The 15,905-nt window shown below is 39.4% G+C and overlaps 2 protein-coding genes across 17 annotated transcripts in view; one reads left to right on the top strand and one right to left on the bottom strand.

The window, feature by feature from the left end:
- The window catches only part of LOC112454678 (leupaxin), a 42,260-nt gene extending 30,942 nt beyond the window's left edge, over positions 1–11,318 (top strand). For 12 of the 16 annotated variants that reach the window (XM_025016191.1, XM_025016185.1, XM_025016188.1 and 9 more), the window contains 8 exons: positions 3,835–4,012; positions 4,651–4,783; positions 4,954–5,251; positions 6,740–7,030; positions 7,125–7,298; positions 7,785–8,015; positions 9,684–9,804; positions 9,881–11,318. In XM_025016191.1, the coding sequence (XP_024871959.1) occupies positions 3,835–4,012; positions 4,651–4,783; positions 4,954–5,251; positions 6,740–7,030; positions 7,125–7,298; positions 7,785–8,015; positions 9,684–9,804; positions 9,881–10,026 (1,572 nt within the window). In that variant the 3' untranslated portion in view covers positions 10,027–11,318. Of the gene's footprint in view, positions 1–3,834; positions 4,013–4,650; positions 4,784–4,953; positions 5,252–6,739; positions 7,031–7,124; positions 7,299–7,784; positions 8,016–8,187; positions 8,842–9,683; positions 9,805–9,880 lie in introns of those variants that run through there. The other 4 variants (XM_025016192.1, XM_025016183.1, XM_025016193.1 and 1 more) reach the window with 3 other exon arrangements.
- On the bottom strand, positions 11,201–15,905 carry LOC112454688. Its single transcript, XM_025016204.1, has 3 exons — positions 15,348–15,905; positions 13,274–13,801; positions 11,201–12,808 (listed from the first exon to the last, which is right to left on the bottom strand). Exons 1-3 carry the CDS (start codon positions 15,623–15,625, stop codon positions 12,130–12,132), a joined length of 1,485 nt encoding a protein of 494 aa, XP_024871972.1. The 5' UTR covers positions 15,626–15,905; the 3' UTR covers positions 11,201–12,129.

Consider the following 15,905-nt stretch of genomic DNA (forward strand, 5'->3'; position numbering starts at 1 on the left):
AAAGACCTAAGCTTGGATCGCATGGCTTTTGATTCTAATTGTTCGTAAAAAAAATTAAATTTTAAATTTTTTTTTAAACTTTGAGGCTCAGTATCTTCATTTTTTATCCCGGAAGAGGTACTAAAATTTATACCACGCATAAAGCACACCTAAATTAACGTATATTCACAGTTTCAAGAAAATCCTAAGAAAATCGATTTTCTCTAGTATAAGGACGAGAGAACGTCCTTAAAGGCCAAAGCACATATGATAGTCGTAGTCGTGGATGTAAGTAACGCACAAGCTTTGGCGTATCCTGATCTGTCAGGTCGGGGACTACGGCCGTCGTATATCGCTACGCCATGTTATGTGCTTTGGCCCTTACAAATCACGCTCGTATTAGTCACGCCATTCACATTACTCTTCTCGGAACGTGTTGTTACCGCATCGATCTGTCATCAAGTTTGCACTGCAGTCGTCATTCTCGGATGTGACGCGATCCAGTTTAGATACAGTCCGAGACCTATTTTCGCGACGGCCAACTAGGCGAAATTCTCACGAGCTTGTTTCGCGAGGAGTTCAAGAAGTTTTTGATGTAGTACGTTATATTATAATTTTTCATTTAAAAATTACAATATACGCAAAAAATTTTCTTTAGCTATTATTATTATCAATTATAAATAACAAAAAATTGTATTTTTATTTATTGTAAATTTTTTGTTTTTAAGATGGTTAATAATTAATTAACTAAATTAATTAAAAATATCGTAAAATCTGTTGGTTATTAATTCTTTGTCGCGGATAATCTGTTATAAAGCAAAAAACGTTCGTAATAATAAATTTTTTATTGGTTTGAGATATCTCTGAGCTTCGCTATTTCAAGGTTGTTTTTCGCAACATTGACCAACGCGTAATTGCATTACATGATGCTAAATAACGTCTCGGATTATGGCAATCGACAATGGCAATAACCATTTCTTGCCGAATTACCGTTCGAGTGCCAAATCCTACCGGATGCCGGATTACCGAAGGTCACTCGGGCTGTACAAGCTTTCCCTTTGACGTGCGAATTTAGCTCGCACGCGCCAGTACTTGATTCCAGAACGCGATTCGATGCATCTGCATCTGCCATTATAGCCCGTTGCATAAACGTCGCCGAATGCGGTAACAACGCGAGCACGTGACCGTGACGGATTGGAGCTACACAGATGCTGGACGCGTGGGGTGTGGGGTGTCTCAGATGAGAGGAGTATAATATGTGAAGTACCTCGCAAATACCGTTTTAATCACGATAGGAGCCAACGAAAAATTTTGAAAGAATTTTTTTATTGAAAATGATTGATTTGTTAAAAATTTCGAAAATAATTAACTTGTAATAAATTAGTTCTTCTTGGTAAATTGGTTATTCTTATATTGCAGATTGAAAACTCATAGAAGGCGAGTATTTTTGTATTTTTTTCTTATAAGAAATAAACTAAATTTGTTTTAAAAAAATCTTTTGTCGATAATTTGGTAGGTGCGTCTCGCGTCCGATTGATGTAAAAGATCGCACGACATCCCCTGCAGATGCTCCGTCGCGTTAATAATGATGTCGCCGCCGAAATTTCCACGCTAAGCGCCGATACGTCTTACTGACATGTTTCTGCTGGCTAACCGCGAATATATTTTTAGACCGACAGCTCAGTGTCGGTTCGTGTAACCTAGTTTCCGTCCAGCAGGATGCGCCGTAATGCTGTTTTATTGCAAAAAAAATATAGTCGCGCGGGAGTTTGGCGATAAATCTCACCGTCCTTGTTCGCTTCCCAGAAATTCGACTACAATTTGTCTATTATTTTTGGGTGTTATTTGAAAGATCATAAATTATTCAATAAACGAAGATCTGGAAAATCGTTTATTTCAATATTATGATACGGTCTTACGAGAGTTGTAAAAAGTATCCTGAAATATAAATGTAAATACTTGCGACAGTTGCGGTGAACGCGCTGTATGAATAAAGATAAAGAGGCAAATTTAATGTATTTTAGATATAAATTACACAATTAACTTCTTAGCTAACTAACAATAATATCTATTGATGTCTTGTGGTTTAAATAGCGAGGAGAATAACCGGCGTAATCGGTGATTTATTTTTATGCAGGGAGGTTATTGGAGACCGACTCAATTGCGCTACTTTCGTTACGCATCATTTACGAGTCCTGTTCAAAGACTCGTAAGCTCCAATTTATCGTTACGGATAGTTGCGGATCTCATTTGGCCATCGATTAGCCTGACGTCAAGCATCAAATTTAATTTCGGTAAACAAGTCGGAGCGACTTCTCGCGAGTTGCCAATTTTGTAATTGAAACATCTTTGGCTTACTTGTTAAATCTTATCTTTAACGTTAATGTTGGACGATATGGACAAATGTTATATCCAGAACAATATATATTCAATTAATATTATTTAAAAATTCAAATTATTGCACATATGACATGAGTTTATTTTACATAAATATTATAAATTGTACTAGTGTTGTTTAAATCATGTGACACGCCAAAAACTTCCTTATGTTTCCCAATGAATCTTATTTAATATTATTATCGAACATTTATCTTTTTTAAGCAGACGGGACGCGATCATATTTTTAGGATATTTACTCTCGCGACTAAAAGCAATCTAAAATTGATTCTGTCGGGACTAAAAACGCATGTCGTTCTGAACGACGACGTTCCACACGCGCCGCATAATGATTCTAGTGACATCATGGTTCTAAATAATAATGCATTTTGTGGAAACTTGGCAGACCATCGCTTTTTGTCGATTAACAAGCCAAGAGTATAATCTTAGGTAGATGCAGAAAGTCGTGCAGCTGTCGTTCAAATCATCTCCGTACTGTCCATTCATCCGAAGAAAATCCTCTTTATGGTTGACATTAAATTTTCTAACCGTTTCCGACATTTCAATATTTAAGAGCTTAATTTAAATTGTTAGTTAATTCTTACTATTCTATGATTAAAACAAATAGGTATAACACTCGTTGTCAGGCTGGAATTTCGTCAACAAGCGTGGAATTAACAGCAGAATTATCAACTAACACAGGGCTAAATTTTGCGCTTGAAATCGCGCAGTCAACGATAAATAATAAATTAATAAAAATAAATATTTTAAGACACACGTGAACTTATTATGAAAAAAAAAAGAATAAGATGTTATATTTATCCTTTCAAGACAGTTCTTTTTATTATGTAAAATTGATAAAAAGATTGGTGTCTTTGATGAACACAATTATGATACGAACGAGCTTGGAGCCGTTAAGGGGATCCTACAGTGACTGGCGAACTTCCTCGATGTCGATAATGTCAACCTTTCTAATTTTGTTTTCCCTATATCTGTCTTTGTCTAACGAAATGACATCTGTCCTTTTTTCGATTGCTCGCCATCTCTCGCAAGATCCGTGAACTACTGCTGTGACATAATTGCTGCTCTGCGTGAATATTTTTGTGAAAAATATACACGATCGTTTCAAAGCTCTCATTTTTATTCCAGGCTTTCAATCTCAATTTCAAAGGTACGTTATTGTTTGTGCACGTCTTCTGAAGGGTGGGAAACTTTAATTTCGTACATATTACGTATACAACTATTTATATCAGAAAATAAGGTTATGAGATGACAACATTTAAAAATTTTTTTCAATTATTACTAATTATTTGACAATCCCACCCTTCATTAGTACCTCTACTTTACTCCTGTAAAAGGATTTTGCGATCTATAAAGCCGTTTCAAAATGAGAGCTTTGAAATGTAATTGTCGGTAATTTGGACGGCTTTAGCATCCCCTTAATCGCTTCATCTTTCCGGTCTTTCCTGAATGTTGTAGCCGACTTATCAGAACCGCGAGGCGATAGAGGAAACCATGGGTAAAACTGGAAGCGCGTCTTATACCCAGGCCGGCACCGGGAGCAAGATGCCTTCCCTCAATAACAATCTTTCCGAGCTGGACACCCTCCTGCAAGACCTGAGCAACGCGCGCTATAATGCCCACTATCAAGAACGAGGTTGACTATTTACTCTTAACCCTGTCCCGAATAGTCAATTTCAATGAGCAAGACTTTTTGACGACTCCTTGCAATTTATGTCTCTCTGAATCTCTCTGTAAAAAGTCACACACGGTGTAAGACATAAAAATTTTTTCACAGATTAAGGCCAGAGAGAGAGTATTCATAGTCGAATCTTATATTTAAGACTATCTTAAATACAATTTTAAGATGTTACGAACCAATCACAGAACCGTATTAGCATCTTAAGGCATTACATAAGACAGTCTTGAAGTAAGAACCGACTATAAATACCGTTCTAAATCTCATAGACGCGAATAAGACTAACGATATCTTGTTTTCCAATCAATCTTTTTTCGATACGATTTGAGCAAATTTTAGAAATCGCGATTTTATTTCAAAAATGTATAAAGTCGATTACTCTATTCTAAGATAAATCGACGAAAGTTGCTGAATAGAAATCGACTTTAAATTTGCGGAAAACGAATCTACATATTGTATAAGAGAGCGTGATAATTTCGATAACGTTCTATTTTTTTTTTCTCATTTTCTTTACGTACTGCTAAGCCTTTCGGAAAAGGGCAAAGAGACAGTTTCACAGGAGCAGTTTATCGTACAGAGTTGCTCGATGATTATAGACAGCCACGCGTCCACGACAGGCGTGAACGGAGGTGCGACCAGTCCCATGCTTCATTCTCCAAGTAGCATGTCAGCCTCTCGACCCACCGTCGACTCATTGCTCGAGGAATTAAGCACCGCAGTGCCTAACGGGTGAGCTTTCTATGTCGCCGCAAATTAATCCCAAAACAATGTAAGAGTTGTATATCAAGCAGGCTGCTTTTAAATATCTGACTCTTGTGATTAATAATTTCGAGATTGAGTTGATTGTAAACCGGCGAATTCAGACTTCAACGATTGTCGCTCGATTCGTGCGATCGTAGAAAATCAAACTCGCCGGCGATTAATGGGGGTGTTGATCCCCAAGATGATTCGCATTCGGTAAAACGGACTGTTGTCCCTCCCTCCCCCTCGAGCAGAGACTACCCCACTGATGGAAAAGTGAGAGTCACCATACAAGAGACGTCTACGGAGATACAGCCGGTCTACGACGGCTATCCCTCCAGTCAACATGGCTCACTGAGTCGAACCGAAGTTCACCGGAGTTACCCTAACGGTCATACCGCGAGTAACGCTACCAAGGAACTGGACGACCTAATGGCTTCGCTTTCCGAATTTAAGGTATCCATCCATCCATAACATAATCACATAATTGCGTACATAACGCGATGACCCTTGCGGAGCGGCCAATATCTTATTGTTAATATATATTTTGTTTTTGAGAGAATTTAAATGTATAATTTTAATTGATTAAAAGGAAGATATACGAATTGACAAATCGTTCGAATGTTTAAAATATATGTTGTAAATATCGACAAATTGAGAAATTCGTAAAAAAATGTGAGAAAGTTGTAGATTGAAGAGAATGCCGCCATTTCTAAAGGGTTAAATAGCTCTTTCGGTATCCACGTCGGCTTTCAGCCTTCATACGTTGCCAATGAGCATGAAAAATCACCAAATAAACTAAATTAAACTCTAGGGTTTGTTGTTGGCTGGAAGCCGAATGGACTTTTTTACGCACGTTTAATCTCATACCGAAAGAGTAAGCATATGTTGCTTCTCGTCTGCATTGTGTACATAACTAAGTCTGAAGGTAACATTCAAACATCTAGAAGATCTCTACCGTTCCAAGATAAAGAACTTGAAGGTATACAATTGTTTTTTTCGCATAAGTTCCATTCTTCCGTAAACGGATTCACGTGTAGCTGTCGACGAAACAAGTACAGGCTGTCCCACTGCCCCCGACTGTTCGCCGCTTTGATTTGCCGTGGAATCGAAAAACACTGGGGCGTTAAATCCACTCCTGCCCATTCTTGGCTCCCCACGTTACGAAAATAACCACCTCGCCACAACCGTGGAGCCGGGGACTACCTCTTACCGGAGCCGCACTACATATTCCTTCCCGACGATCTCCCCCTGTTTCCCGCGGCTGCGAAAGAAGGGGGACCAAGCAGACGAAGCCACGGAGAGGTGGGGCACCCGCGCGTCGGTACGACCCGCCGGAATGCCCGGAACTTTCGGCTAGTCTGCAAGCTCGCCCGTGGCGATCTACATCTCCTACTTTTACCTCATCCATCTCGCCCGTGGGTTTTAATTTCTCTTCACTCGACACCTCACGGACTCGCACCCTTGACATCTCGATCTGACCCTTTTCTCTCACCTTGTCCGTCAAATCAGTCACGCCGATACTCACCCTTGAACAACTTTCGCATCCCAATCCCTTTCATTCGACACCTCGACACGTACATACGCATACAGACACGTGCACGATTGATACAGATTCGTAGAATTACGCAGAGAATTGTACATCCTCCTTTTTCGAGGGTTCAGTGCAACGAGTGCAACTATCTCAGCTCTTCGAGAAATTGAGATTATCGATCTCGAGGTTGAGGAAATCCTTTTCACACTTTAGAATAGCAAACGATGGGATGTCAGAGAAGCTACAAGGAAAATAATATTTTCTTTAAATTCCTTATCGCCTCATTTTCTCAACCACAAGATCGAGACCGAAGCGCTTACGTCGCACTTCGGATTGTCTCAATCTCTCGGATAGAGAGTTGTTACCCGGATTTTTACGCGCTCGATCCTACGATTCGCGTGTCTTTGCAGATCAATAGCGGCACCCATCAGCACCAGACGGTGACCGATTCTCCATACGCGAAGCCCAACAAGGCCACCAAGAGTTCGCAGAGCCCTTTACCCACCGAGAGCACGCAAACTCGCGTCCACATCACCGAGACCCACACGACCCATCTCTACCATCCGGGAGAGAGCCAACCTCTCAAGCAGAACCAGTTGGATTCTATGCTTGGTAATCTCCAGGCCGACATGAGCCGCCAAGGAGTCAACACAACCCAGAAGGGATGCTGCAACGCTTGTGAGAAGCCCATCGTGGGCCAGGTAGCCCTCAACTGCATCATGATTTTTGAAAGCTTGATCTTACTATCTGGCGATTGGATATCCTCCTTCACTTAATAATGTTCTTGCTACACAGGTGATAACGGCCTTAGGGAAGACGTGGCATCCAGAACACTTTACATGTACCCACTGCAACCAGGAATTGGGCACGCGGAATTTCTTTGAGAGGGAGGGTCATCCTTACTGCGAGACGGACTACCATAACTTGTTCTCCCCTCGTTGCGCTTACTGCAACGGGCCTATTCTCGATGTAAGGATCGCGGGAACATTCTCGGGGCTTTTGAGGGAAAGAGTATAAGCCTCTTAGCTTATGTTGGTTTCTATCTAAGTGCAACTGAGACGAAGAATGTCTCGTGAAGAAAATAATAAAAAGGACCCGACATAAACTGTCGTTTCACTTGAAATTTTTATCCCTTGGCATTCATGGAATGTCTGAACTTTAATATTCTTAACACAAATTGATAACATTTATAGTTCGAAGATAAACTTTAAATTTTAATTTAACTTTATAAACTCTTTTTTTCACTTATAGCTGAAAAAATAACTCTATTAAATTAAAATTTAAAAATCATCAATTCGAACTACAACATAGTTATACTGGTCATAAAGTATAAAACATAAAGTGAGAAATATCAATCAATCATCTCTGGGTCAATCAATACTTTTTTCCTAAATGCCTCAAAATTTTCATCTTGTAAATTCGCTCACGGATGCGAGAAAAATGTTTTTCTTCCAGAAATGCGTAACCGCCCTGGAGAAGACTTGGCACACCGAACACTTCTTCTGCGCCCAGTGCGGTAAGCAGTTCGGCGAGGAGGGCTTCCATGAACGGGACGGCAAGCCCTACTGCCGCGAGGACTATTTCGACATGTTCGCGCCCAAGTGCGGCGGCTGCAACCGTGCTATCATGGAGAATTATATATCTGCTCTCAACAGTCAGTGGCATCCGGACTGCTTCGTGTGCAGGGTAGGTATCATGCTCGCAAAATTTATCTGTCTCATCACCAAATTTTATTTTCAGCTCAAGCTTCACGAGATCGTCAACATCTTTGTTTCCTTCATGCTATCTTAAAAATCTCGAAAAATCGCGGAAGAAATGTCGTAAGAAACGCAGACACATTAAACTTTGACAATTACAGGATTGCAAGAAGCCAGTCTCCGGAAAGTCCTTTTACGCGATGGAAGGACAACCGGTGTGCCCCAAATGTGTCGGGGTAGACGACGACGAGGAAGAGGAAGAGCAAGAGGCGTAGGACATTGCTCGATCCCGCCGCCTCACATCATGCCAATTCCTCACGCTGATTTTCTTTGTCACTATTGCCCAGTTACCCCCGCACGATATGTTGCCCCCTGTATGCCCTCTGGCTCTATGAATGCGGAGCCACCCCCCCCCCCTGATCCTTTGACAGGTGATTTAGCTTGACGCTGAGGGAAACCAAGAGTGGAGAAACGCTGACTGCAAATCACCGTCGTCTAAATTCCGCATCGTGAAACACACACACACACACATCGGAAACACACACTTTGCACACGCATCGGACGCAACACCTCTTGCATCACAGGGCATACTCTCGGCAAGCACAAGTACGAGCTAGCTGCTTTCGTTTTCAAGCTCGCGTCTTGACATTGTGCCGAGCTCTTGACAATGGAGAGGAATTCTGTCGAGCCGCGCGAATTATATAGTATTGTTTATGAGAAGTAAAGAAATAAACTATCCCTCCCTCACTCTATCCCCACTCCCCCAAAAAAAGAAAACAAACCTCTAAAACAAAAAGACACACACGACACCAAGAGTCGACTAGGGCATCTACACATATAGCGACTTGGAGATGTGCGTCTTGTGGTAACAGATATGGGGAAGAGCCAAACTAAATGCTGTAGTGTGGACGATGCCGTCGTCACAGATGGATGTTTTCATTCCTTAGGTTGTATAGTAGCAGCAGATGAATCGAATTGATATAAAAAATTTATCTTGGAAAAAGTAAGACGATTAATTTCTCTCGATCGAATGTTTTATCTCTCTTTGAAAAAATTTTCTAAATAATTAAATATCACATGAATAGATATAATAGCTTCTTTTGCGTCAAGGAAGCTAACTAAAGCGAGTAAAAAAAAATACATATTAATTAAAAATTCGATTCTTTTGGTAATACTATACATTTTATTATTATCTATAAGTGATAAACACAAAATGTCGATCTCTAGTCGTTTTTATTTAGTTTTGTTTAAATTCATATGTATCTCGTTTTATTCAAGACGAGGCCAAGATATGAATAAGAGACGAGGAATAATAGTACAGAATATATGCGTACAGGATGTTTTCAAATTACTATTGATTTCTTGTAATTTTTAAATTTTTGCAAATATTTTTTTCTCAGGAACTATGGATTCTGTCATGTCATGATATTAATGATATAGATTTCATTGAAAACATCCAGTTTACGATGTAAAATCTCGTATATTTTTCCAATGTTTTTTCTATAGGACATGATATATTTATTTTTAAATAGATTTTGAAATGGATTTTTTCTAAGATTTATAGAATTTTGCAATATTTTCTCGCGTACGTGTGTGTATATATCAAACTTATTTTATATGATGCTCTCAAAACACGTCTATGTTATTTATTTTGCAGGATTGCAGACAAAAGTTTCAGGGAGGCTCCTTCTTCGATCATGAAGGATTGCCGTATTGCGAGACACATTATCATGCCAAGAGAGGATCCTTGTGTGCAGGATGTCACAAGCCCATTACCGGTAAATACACCAAATTTGAAATTTAAGATTTTTAATATGATGCTAACATGTCTCTTTTGCATTTCACTTTTTTCAGGTCGTTGTATAACAGCAATGTTCCGCAAATTCCATCCCGAGCACTTTGTGTGCGCGTTTTGCCTAAAACAGTTGAACAAGGGCACGTTCAAGGAGCAAAACGACAAGCCTTACTGCCATGGTTGCTTTGACAAACTCTTCGGATAAATAATTCATATTTTTCGGAATACTTTTTTTGTAACATAACGAAACGAGAGGCTGTTTCTCTTGGCAATGTTTTATTATACTTGACGAAATACGTATACGACATAAACACTTACTTGCTTTGATTGTCTATATAAAAGCGCGAGACGAGGACTCACATTGTCTAAAGTAGCCTTCTAGAATTTCAATTTTTTAAATCAATATTGACTAACGAATGCATGCAAAAAGAGTAGAATTTTGATTACAATGACAAAGACCTTTTCTTCGCCAGTAAATATTTAATAATAAAAAATTAGGCGACCTAACTAGCCAAAAAATTCCTCTATATTAAAACTCACGAGTCCTTTTTAAATATCTCTCACTTGAAAAGGACTAGATTATGGTCGAAGAAACATCGTGAGTTTTAATATAGAGGAATTTTTTGGCCAGTTAGGTCGCCTAATTTTCGTTTATTATAAGAATTTTGATTGTTACAGATTATTGTAAAAAGATTAAAGAATTTATTATCCTGTCACCATTTTTTAATCGATGAGATCGTATTATCTTACACAATTTCTTCTTTCAAGGAAATTGTAAAGTTGTTATATCTGAATGGATATAAGTACAATTCAAATCCCATCCTTCGATTAATATCGAATAAATTTTAATAGAAACTTAATTTATGGATATATTTGAAAATTGAAATTAAAAAATCGTGATAAACCTTCTCTCTTATCAAATTTCCATTAAAAAATTTAAATTGGTTGAAAATTTAATAAATACGATAAAACATTCTGATCTTTGTGCGTTTTATAAACTATTTAATTTTATATAATAAATCGCGCACGTATTCTCAAACCGCTCAGTTTGAGTTTGTCACGCCGTTTAACGATTAACGAGAAAAGGGTGCTATAGTTTATCTTTATTAATAATTTGTATCGATATCTAGTAATATTTGTATAACCGTATCTTTGCCACCAAATATCTCCCTAATGAAAGCTTTTCCCGTGCGTTAGAAAGATTTCGTATATTTATAAGATATTTAAATAGCACTAATATAATAATCAGTTTAACATTACCGCGCAAACAGCGCTACAAGTTTACCATGCCTGCTATATTGAATCGCATATAGTAGAACAAATTCGCGTCACCATGTACAAACGACGCTTTAGCGCACAGAATTGGAAAACAAAAGATATACCATTAGTTTCAGATTTATTTCTGTTGCACAGCGAAGATCGAAAAATCAATATATATATATACACACTATATATAATATGTATAGACATGTAACATTAATAAATTTCTTAAATAGAGGCATCTGTGTACGTGTGTATATGTAAAAAAAATTAACTGGTTGTGTCTATGGAAAACTATTTTACTTATCTTCTTACAACATCAAATAAATTAAAGAAAATTTATAATCTTGGATATATATACAAAAATATATTCTTTTTACTAAAGTCACTCGTCTTAATGTTATTAATTTTGCATTGCAAATAATTTGATATACTGTTAATTTAAACCAAATTAGACAATACGTGACAATACGTATAGTGCTAATTATTTGTGCTGCATAAAGCTACTATCCAAAACTTATGACAAAAGAGAGAGAGAGAGGAAACAAATTTATCTCTTCATAGAGGCCTGAACCGTCTCTCTGCTATTTTATAATAACTTTTATTAGAAAGCCTTTTTAAATTAGTTATACTCTGTCTCTTCCTATAGCTATCATTTACATAATGTAAAAGAATTTAATTATATAGATATAATTAACGCACACGTTGAGTGTGAACTTAAGTACATATGTCTTTATTACAAAATATTTACATAACTTGCAACAAGTTACATTTCCAAGATTACCCATTTCATTCAAAACGTTTATTACGAAGCTAAATTGCTCAATATTGATAAAAAGAAATGTGCGAAAGTCTAATCGAAGCTTGAAAGTTTTTATCAAATGTCAAATGAATGATAGACTGCGTATTATAATGATCTTTTCTGAAAGCTAGCCTCTCTCTCCTTTCTCTTTTGTATCCTACTTTCGCTAAAATTCTCCATATCACAGATGTAACGATTCGACATCGATCTGGCGCTCGCCTTGGCAGCACGCCTTATCTGGAACTGTCAGCCCAACGTGGGAAACAGCTCGCTGAAGCTCTCAGACCAGAGGTCGAACAAGGCGTCTGACACGTGTGATTGCGGAGAGTCGTGAGACTCGTATCCACCATCCGACAAACTGGCGCAGTCTAGCTGCTTCGCCGAAGAACTGACGCCACAGCTGTCCACATCGCTCATAGCAGGTGACATGGAATTGGTGTACGCCGGCGAGAATTGCGTCGGGTAGCACAGATGAACGCCCGAAGAGGGAACGGTGAGATGCGTAGCGTCGTCCGTGATCTGGTTGACGACGTTGTTCTCGGTACTGACTACCTCCTGTACGCACTCCTGGATACCCATGCAACCGTCGTTTTCCTCGCCTGGATACATAATTGTGATGGAGTTAGTGGTTTCGTCGTATGTACCGTAGAGAGTGTCGAGATCCGATGCTGTCTCTGATTCTTGTTTAATCTCGGTCTTGATCGATGATGTCGTGCTTCTTGTGTCGCAATCGGCGAGAAACCAATTAGATGTAGTTTGTAGACAGGAGGATGTGCTATTTACGCTTCCACCAGTTCTATTGGCTTCCACATTTTCTGATGTCTGCCCCACCAATGCTTCTGGATGGTTAGATTTTTTAACGGGAGCTTCGTTGACGGACACCTGTGGAATGGAGCGCAATCGGCAGGTCATTAAGGGAGAACGACTACATCATGAGGACGCGCGATTGCAGAGGAAATGAATGAAACGTTCGGATTTTCACCGGAGATTAAAACTTGCATTTGCATCACTCAGATCAGAACTCCGTTCAACTTCGGAATATTTCATCCATCTCTACATCATATCCAACTTACTACACGTAAGCATGCAATTTTTTTCAAAGAAGAAAAAGAACAGAAAATTGTAATCAAGAAAGAATAACGAACGATGTAATTATAATGTTAAAAACTACTAATATACGTCTATATTTATTAAAAAGAAAATTATCACTTTATTGGAAGGATGCATACCGACTATCATTATTTATGAGTTATTCGCTCCGATTGTGAGTAAAAGATACAATCAAAAAGGTGCGAGACAAATAGGAAATGGAATACAACATAAGAGTGACAATAAGTAAAAATACAACATGAGGTGCAATTATATATAAACTGCAACTCCCAAGACTCACTTGTTCATTTGATCTCTGAGGATTTGCTTCAACTTCTGGGCTGACATTTCGTAGGAGGCTCTCTGCCAGCTCTTCGAATTGCTCGGCGCTTTGGAAGGTGCTGAACAGGAAGTCTTCCAGAGGAAGTAGATCAGAAATTTCAGCAGCAGCGTTGCCCGTAGCGTCCGTGTCGGGCGCGATGCCGACTGTGCTGTCCCACCCTGCGGCAGAGGGTCATTGGGGGATACTGCAGATCCCAGCGAAGGTACAGCACCGTCGACACGGGTCCGACAGGTGGAGCAGATCGTTTGCTGCTGATCTGTGATCGTGTTCCTCACTGCGTCTCTCTCGTTTCTAAGCCTCTTATTTTCATTCAACAGCCATTCGTTCTGTGACGTCAGCAATTCATTCTGTGATCTCAGCATTGCGCACTCCTGCGTAAGCAGCTCGTTTCTTTCCTTTTGTGTCTTCACCGTCTCCTCAAGTTCGTCCAATTTCGCCTTCTTGCGGTCCCGCGAAGTTTGAGCAGCCACACGATTCTTCAGTTTTCTATCAATGTTAAATCGAACAAAAAAATAATAATTAAAATGATCATCTGTTTAAACAGTTAAGTTCTATCTCGCGGGAAAAGAACGGGAAGACGAATTATTTCGATACAAACTTATAATGGCAGAAATTAAAAAATTTAAGAATTTTGATAAAAAATTAAAAATTTGTGCATTCCCTTCTTTTATTATTTTCATAAAATTCAGATAAAACTGTAGATATTATGTGTATTAGTATTCTCGAAAGAATTACCATTTCTTTGTGTTAATCTATTTTATTTCCCGATGTATGATGCAACAGTATTTCTCGTTTCATTGTACCTTTTATGGGCAAGTCATTTCCAGTTGATAACAAGAAAAATGACGCAACAACTGCTACCGGTGATTACTCCACAAACTCATTTTACAGGCATTAACCGGATCTATCGCTATACATATAGCGACTATCACGTAATCGCATTTACGTCAGTAGAAATGAATCGCCAAAGTGACGCGTAACGAGCAGATGGCGTTCATTAGATATGCGAAAGATGCCTCGCGAGGATGTAATTCGCGGAATATCCTTGTAATTCGTGGAACACGCATCTCGTGCATCCTTAAGAGCCATTCTACGATACATCGCAAACGATGGCAACTGCTAGTTGAAAAGTGTTATTTCCATGTTGCGCTTGTCAATTACGGTTGTCAAAAGAGAGTTGGCGAACTTTTAATTTTTTTGGCGACAGTAACTGGGCAATCGGCAATCAGAAATAACACTTTTCTACTGGCAGTTGCCATCGTTTGCGACGTATTGTAGAACCAGCTTAAGTCTCTTACGTAAATTGCTCTTTCAGAATCTTGATTCCGAGAATAAATTCGTTGAGGCAAACTGTTCGCGTTGATATTACACACGCTGATAAGCGAGATAGGGTTCATCTACAAGCTGAGTAAAGAGATCACGCCTGCTGAACATTAAACATGAGACTGTCAGGTTATCGAAAAAGACAACTTTTGTTGTTGGATAAGCTAAACTGATACGCGTCAATTAGTGCCATGAGCAAGACTGATAAAAATCATTGGCTGATGTAATTCTCTGTAGGGTGAATTTTCGAAAAGAATTTCTATATCTTATACAGATTCGACCAAATTTAATTAATTAATACAATAGCTTGTGCTTGTGAAATGCGTTTTATTGCCATTAACAATTTAAATTAGATCAATGTTAAACAAGCGTCAGTTGGTAGAATTATAGAAAAATGTGCATGACAGTTAAAATTGCCTTTTCTATCTTGATCCATCTTGATCCTCTGAAAATTGTTTAAAAAAGAAACTCAGGGTCTTTTAAAGTCTTTCAGCAAATAATAAAGATGTGTACGGAATCCATCACATCATCCGTTACAGGATCCGTTACAGGATCACAAAATATGAAATATCCGAGCGACAATTTCTATTGGAGAAAAAAAAACTTAGTTCTTCCTCTTCCCATTCTCTTTCCTGAGGACCGAGAGGACGATCTCCAATTAAAGATCGGTACATAGATGGTGAATCCTGATAAGAGTTCTCTCGCTTACTTTCGTTGCAGCTTTTCCTCCCACGTTAGATGATCCAGTCGGCGTTTCTTTCCGCGTACACGGATGTCCACGGGCTCGAGGAGCGTCGTGACGTCGTCGTCGCACGTCTCCTCTTGCTGACCGCCGGGGGCGGTCTTCCTGCCATCCATCCTCGCCTTGTCCACCAGGATCGACGTCGTGAAGTTGAGTTTGGACACCGCGTTGCGCGGTTCGTTCCTCGGGATCGCCTTGGGCACTCCCTTAGGCAGGGTGATGATGACACTCTTCACGGAGCTCATAATCCGCCATGCGACGTGACGCGAAGCGTCCTACTTTCTCGAGATCCTGCTCGATTTCTACCTTCTCGCGCTAGCCAGCGCTAGCCACACGATCGCGCCGTGTGTTCGACCGCGTCAGGATCCTCCGCGTGACAAATTCGAATTCGGCCCGGATATCGACCGATCAACCCAAGCGAATCGCCCGAATGAACTCGAACATCAACCGTACGATGTGACAGACGCAAATAAACTGAAATAAACTGACGCAATAAACAGACGTGAAGTGAGGACGCTTGGTTGC

This window comes from Temnothorax curvispinosus, unplaced genomic scaffold (assembly GCF_003070985.1).
Source record: "Temnothorax curvispinosus isolate PA1 unplaced genomic scaffold, ASM307098v1 QBEX01005269.1, whole genome shotgun sequence".
Classification (NCBI taxonomy): Eukaryota; Metazoa; Arthropoda; class Insecta; order Hymenoptera; family Formicidae; genus Temnothorax; species Temnothorax curvispinosus.